The 6,512-nt window shown below is 44.5% G+C and overlaps 1 protein-coding gene across 1 annotated transcript; it reads left to right on the forward strand.

Moving 5' to 3' along the window:
• Positions 1-2,770: 2,770 nt before the first annotated feature.
• LOC119810151 (NADH dehydrogenase [ubiquinone] 1 alpha subcomplex subunit 10, mitochondrial-like) lies at positions 2,771-4,113 on the forward strand. Its single transcript, XM_038323494.1, is given in 1 exon segment — positions 2,771-4,113. A coding segment is annotated over 1 exon segment (1,068 nt). The 3' UTR covers positions 3,839-4,113.
• The last annotated feature ends 2,399 nt before the right edge of the window (positions 4,114-6,512 follow it).

Consider the following 6,512-nt stretch of genomic DNA (forward strand, 5'->3'; position numbering starts at 1 on the left):
TGCTTTGATTCCCTGTCTCTACCTTTCAACTGCCCACTGAACCATCTGGTTTTCTATAGTCATTTGCCTTGCTTGGGTTAAACACAGAGCAGAAAGGATCCCTCAGGCCCTGTCTCCTCCATTTCAGCTCCAGTCAAGGGTTAATATTTCCTGAGCTATGGCATAAAAGGAGACATGTCGGATGCCGCTGAGGCATATGTCCGACATGCCTGGTGAGATGCCACACACAGTGCTGTCCTTCTGCCATAGTCGGGAGACTCGGCAGTGCACGGGGCTCCCTCATGCCAAACCCAAAGTCCAAAGCAAATTGATGTTGTCATGTTACCTGTGGTTCCACTCCCTGGTTTTCACGGGACTAAATTCACACACCGTGTTATCAAATAAGCTCTTTGGAGCTATCAAATGCTTTCCCAGTGCGGACCAAGAGGTAGAGTCAGAAAATTCTCTTGATCTTAGAATGAGGTGGTGCCTTTGAGCATCCAATGGCACAACTTCCTGTGTGCTAATGAAGTCCCCAATGCTGTCTCTTTTGAAAGGTTCTGCAAGTCCCTTAGCCTCCTTTGGAATTAGCTCTTATTCTTCCTTGGCTAGGATTGGAGAGATGTGCAGCACATGGAACTTTGTTAGAGAAAGTTAATCCCATCTGTGCCTTAATGATTTAGTTTTTTATGTGTTCATTAGTTGCATCAATTATTAGGTTTTATTATGACATCTTCATACATAGATACAGTGCTTTGAGAATATTTATGCTCCCTAATATCCACACTTATCCTCTCTCATTTCTCCCTGCTCCATTCCTTCCCGTGTAATGTCCCTTCTCATTTTTTTTCCAGTCCACATTTGAGAGAAGATATGTAATAGGTGCCTCTGACTCTGGCTTATTTTGTTTAATACGATGGAGTCCGGTTCCATCCATTTCCCTGCAAATGACATAATTTTGTCCTTAATGACTGTGCACATGTATGGCGTTTTCTTAATGCATTTGCTCGTTGATGGACAGCTAAGCTGTAATGAATATTGCTGGGATAAGCAAGAGTCTGCAGGGATCCCTGTTACTGACCGGTTTGATTTCTTTGATTCTCTTTCGAGAGTCGTACAGGTGCTTCATATGCTGGCTCTAGCTTTACTTGCTCAAGGAGCCACCATGCCAATTCCCACCGTGGAAAACACCGTGTAGCAGTTCCTATTTGTCCTGCATTATTGCCTTGCCAGCATTGGGGTTTTTTTTGTCTTTAAATTCTTCTTATTTATTTATTAAGTTATTTGTTGTGTGTGGGAGTGCCTGTGTGCTCATGCCATAGTATCCATGTAGAGTGCAGAGGACCTTGACCTCTTTCACCACGTGGGCCCCAGTGATTGAACTCAGGCCGTCAGGCTGGGTGGTAAGCGCTTTCACCTGCTGAGCCTTCTCATGGACCCATTTTTGTTTTCTGATTGGGGTGAGATAGCTGCTCAGTAGGGTTTTAATTTTATTTCCCTGCCGGGTGTTCAACACTTTCATCTATTTATTATTGTGGCAGTTGGTTCTGGGCAACTTGACACCCAACTGATGTTATCTGGGAAGAAGGCACCCCAGCTGAGAAAAAGCCTCCATCAGCTTGCCTGGTAGGCATGTCTGAAAGGCATGTTCTTTATTGTTAACTGATGTAGGAGGGCCCAGCCCACTGTGGGTGGAGCCATCCTTAGGCAGATGGCTTGGGCTGTAGAAGAAAAGCAGCCCAGCAAGTCAGAAGGAACAAGCCAGTAAGCAACATTCCTCCATGTTTCTGCCTTGAGCTCCTGCCCTGACTTCCCTGATCAATGAACTACAAGCCAGAAGATGAAAGAAACCCCTTCCTCTGCAAGTTGCTTCCGGCCATAGTGTTAAATCTCAACAGAGAAGCAAGCTGGAATGACCACCATTCACATCTCTTCTCCTGAAAGGTGTCTGTTCTGTGCACTGCCTTGTTTTCTGATGGGATTGCTTGGTTTTTTGGTCCTTGATTTTGGGAATTGGTTATCTATTCTGGATAGCTGTCCCCTGTCAGGTGTAAAGCTGGCAAGGTTTTCCTTCCCTTCTCTGGACTGTCTCTTTATTGATTGTTTCCTTTGCTGTGCCCAAAGCTTCATAACTTCATGCATTCCCGCTAATTAGTGATTATCATCTGGATTAGATTTGTGAGGCTTTTAAATTATACCAAAGCTTGGCATGAGGGCTTTAAAAAAATGTCTTCAAAATGGATAAAATGGGTCAAGTCTGTAAGGTGTATGCCTTTTTTCTTCTACTCATTGTGTGGCGTAGAGTTGCCTGAAGATCCTTTTAAAATCACTAAGGCTCTGGTCATATACACTGTAGACATAATGTCTATTAGACCAACCAGCAGGACTTCTTGTTATCACTATGGTGGCCACTGCCATCAGTTACCATTTCTAATGTGATTTCTTGTCTATTATATTGGAATATTTTTGCATGTGAGCAACATATGGATGCCTTTCCTGGTATATTTGTTGGTTATTCAGTGTACTGGTTGGTTTTATTATGAACTTGACACAAGGTAAGGTCATAGGAAGAGGTAACCTCAACTGAGAAAATGCCTCTATAAAATCAGCCAGTAGGCAGGTCTGTGGGGGACATTTCTTGATTAATGGTTGATCTTGGGGGGGGGGCAGTCCACTGTGGACAGTGTCACCCTGAGCAGGTGATCCTGGGTTGTGTAAAAAAATCAAACTGAGTAGGACCCCGTTGCGCTCGCATCCGTCTGGTCCTTGAGCCGGCGGGGACGGCGGAGCAATGGCCTTGAGGCTGCTGAGACTTCTCCCGGCGTCAGCATCCGCGCGGGGCCTCGCGGCTGGAGCCCAGCGCGTGGGACAGATTCATACCAGTGTGCAATGCCAGCTGAGGTATGGACCTCTGGCCTTCGTTCTTGGTGATAAGACAACCAAAAAACTGAATGAGTACAGCCGAGTGATAACGGTAGACGGGAACATATGCGCTGGGAAGAACAAGCTTGCAAAGGAGATCGCAGAGAAGCTAGGCATGAAGCACTTTCCAGAAGCAGGCATCTAGTACTCAAGCAGCACCACAGGCGATGGAAGGCCCCTCCACACAGAATTTAGTGGCAGCTGTAGCTTAGAGAAATTTTATGATAATCCCAAAAGCAATGATGGCAACAGCTATCGCCTGCAGTCCTGGCTGTACGCCAGCCGCCTCCTACAGTACTCAGACGCCCTGGAACAGCTGTTGAGCACAGGACAAGGTGTGGTCTTGGAACACTCCATCTACAGTGACTTTGTCTTCCTGGAGGCAATGTACAACCAGGGCTTCATCCGAAAGGACTGTGTGGACCACTACAATGAAGTGAAACGGCTCACTCTCCCAGAGTACCTGCCACCCCACGTAGTTGTCTATATCGATGTGCCCGTACCAGAGATCCAGAGCCGGATCCAGAAGAAAGGAGATCCACATGAAATGAAGATCACCTCTGCCTATCTCCAGGACATCGAGAATGCCTACAAGAACACCTTCCTCCCAAAGATGAGTGAGCAGTGTGAGGTTTTGGTGTACAGTACCTGGGAATCTGAAGACTCAACCAAGGTGGTAGAGGACATAGAATACCTTAACTACAACAAAGGGCCTTGGCTTGAACAGGATGACCGTACCTTTCACAACCTGTGGATGCTGGTTCAGGAGAAGATGGATGTGCTGAATTACACAACTATTCCTGTCTACCTTCCAGAAATCACGATTGGAGCTCACCAGGGTACCCGAATCTACAACAGCTTCAGAGAGCTGCCAGGCCGCAAGTACAGCCCTGGATACAATGAAGAGGTGGGTGACAAGTGGATCTGGCTGAAGTGAATGGTCCCCTCTGCCTAGCTGTGTCACAGCCATGAAGATGTCTGCTCTGCCCAACTCTGAACTCCAGAGCTTTACAAGACAACAGGAAAAAAAGCAATGATCGAGATATTGCCTGAAGAAATGGTCAAAAGATCCAATCTTTCCTGTGCCTAGTTAGTTGATTGAAAGATTCAACTTCCATTGAAAAGGTTCTGGAACCTTCCAGTTTTATTTTGCAATCATCTGGGAAAAACAAAACAAAGCAGGTCTGCTCTGGGGGAGCAGCTCCCACTGGACGCCCCGTGTCCCCGTGCTGTCTTTCAGTCCTCTCAACTTCAAGAAATAAACCTGGCTCTATAGCTCAAAAAAAAAAAAAAAAAAAAAATCAAACTGAGCAGTCGATGAGGAGAAAGCCAGGACACAGTGTTCCTCCAGGGCCTCTGCTTCCTTCAGTTTCTACTTTGTGATCCTGCCCTGATTTTCCCCAAAGACTGCCTGTGATCACGCAATAAACCAAATAAACCCTCTCTGTGAAGTTGCTTTTGTTTGTGGTGTTTATCATAGCAACAGAGAGCAACCCAGGTAGCTTAGTTATTGGACTTCTGTGGCACCCAGCCAGAATTAAAACGACAGGACCACAGCATGAACAGAGAGCTTCAAACACGTATGGAAGGGACAGAAACAAGGCGGGGGGGAGTGGCAGGTAAGATGGCAGGGTAGGTGTAGCTCTGTTGAGAGAATCCGTGGGTATGTTAGCGAAGAGAAGAGGTATACAGCAGATGCTGGGTTTGACATGATTCATGGTTAGTAACAATTTGGAGTTTCACTTTTCAGTATGATGACCTAATCTCTCAACATAAGATCTTACATCCCGTGAGGTAAGGAGGTAGATGTTTACATTTCTATTGTTTAGGTAAGAGAACCAAGACTCATATTAAGTGACTTAGTGAATAATTGAATAAGTTGAGTAAGCATTAGAACCATGTTTCCTAGTCCAGGGCTCTTTAGGAACAAATCAATAAGGCAAACAAGCTGGTTAAGTCTGTCAAAATAGCTCATTAACATCCCCCTTCCGTGATGTGTTGCTCAAATGACCCACGTGTCAAGTGACCCTTTGTTGGTTGCTATTGCCTGAGAACTTACCTCCCATTCACAGATGTATTTCTTTAATTTTAAAATAAAAAAAACATGTTAGTATTTTAAATTTTACAAATACAAATTATATTTATGGTATAAATATAAATATAATAGGTAAGCTTGATAAGTGCAGAAGGGTTAATTTAATACATGTATCACCTGGCAAACTTTAGAGCTAAGAGGCATAATCCTTCAGAGATAAGATGCAAAATCCATGTTCTTAGAATTGTCAAGTCTCTAATACACAATCGTCTGTGGTTTCCATGTTGTGGGATAGTTGTTCTGAACCTACTCCTGCCATGAAACTGAAATCCCATGTCATGTGACCACACCTCGCCCCACCCCTCCTCACCATGGCAGCTACCATTCTACTCTTCTGTATTGGATTCCATATGCAACTGACCATGAAGCACTTGCATTTTGCATTATGTTGTATGCATGTGTGTGTATGAGATGTTCATGTCCATGTGTGCATGTATGTAGGCCAGAGAGTCATGTCGATGTCTTTCTCAATAGCTGTTGACGTTAGTTTTTGAGACAGGGCTTCTCCATGGACCCAAAACTTGATATGACAGCTGTATGAATGAACTGGCCAGCAAGCCACTGGAACCACCTGCCTTGCCTCCCCAGTGCTGGGGTTACAGATAGGTGCTGCCATGCAGGTTCTGGGCATCTGAACTCATGCCCTCATGCTTATTCCATAAGTGCTTTCCCCACCGTGCCATCTCCCCAGTATTTGTCTTTCTGTGACTGAAATGTGTGATTTAGCACGACAGCTTCCAATTCCAGCCATTTTGCAAATGGTGGGATTTAAAGTTCTTAAAGAAATTCTTTTTCTTTGTGTCTGTGTCACATTTTATTTATGACTGATGGACACTCAAGCTGATTTTCTTGCCTGAATCTTGTGGATAATGCTCAAATAAACTTAAGGATGCATGCATCTCTGACATACTGCTTTCTGTTCCTTCTAGACAGACTCAGCAGTGGGATTGTTGGATCAGATGGTTGTACTGGTTTTCATGTTTTGTTGTAGGGAGCAGGCCACTTGTTTGTCCTGGCCACCCAGCTAGCTTACACCCGAAATAGCCACACAGAAACGATATTAATTAAAACACTGCTTTGCCATTAGTTCTAACTTCTTATTGGCTAACTCATATATTAGTTTAGCCCATCTCTATTAATCTGTGTATCATTGCGTGGCAGTGGCTTACTGGAGATTCTAATCGGTGTCCATTTCAAGCAGAGAATCCATGGCATCTCTCACTCTGCCCTTCTTCCCAGCATTCAGTTCTGTCTTTTCCGCCTGCCTAAGTTCTGCCCTGTCAGGCCCAAAGCAGTTTCTTTATTCATTAACCAATGAAAGCAACACAGGAACAGAAGAACCTCCTATACTAATGTTTGAAGGAACTGCTGCTGTCTTGTTTTCTATAATGGTTGTATTAATTTGCATTCCATCATAATGAGTCATCATTCTCTTTTTCCCGTGTTTTTAACAGCACCAATGACCTCTTATATTGACCTTGACGTGAGCGATCATGACAGTCATGACTTGTTATCA

This window comes from Arvicola amphibius, chromosome 3, assembly GCF_903992535.2.
Source record: "Arvicola amphibius chromosome 3, mArvAmp1.2, whole genome shotgun sequence".
NCBI lineage: Eukaryota > Metazoa > Chordata > Mammalia > Rodentia > Cricetidae > Arvicola > Arvicola amphibius.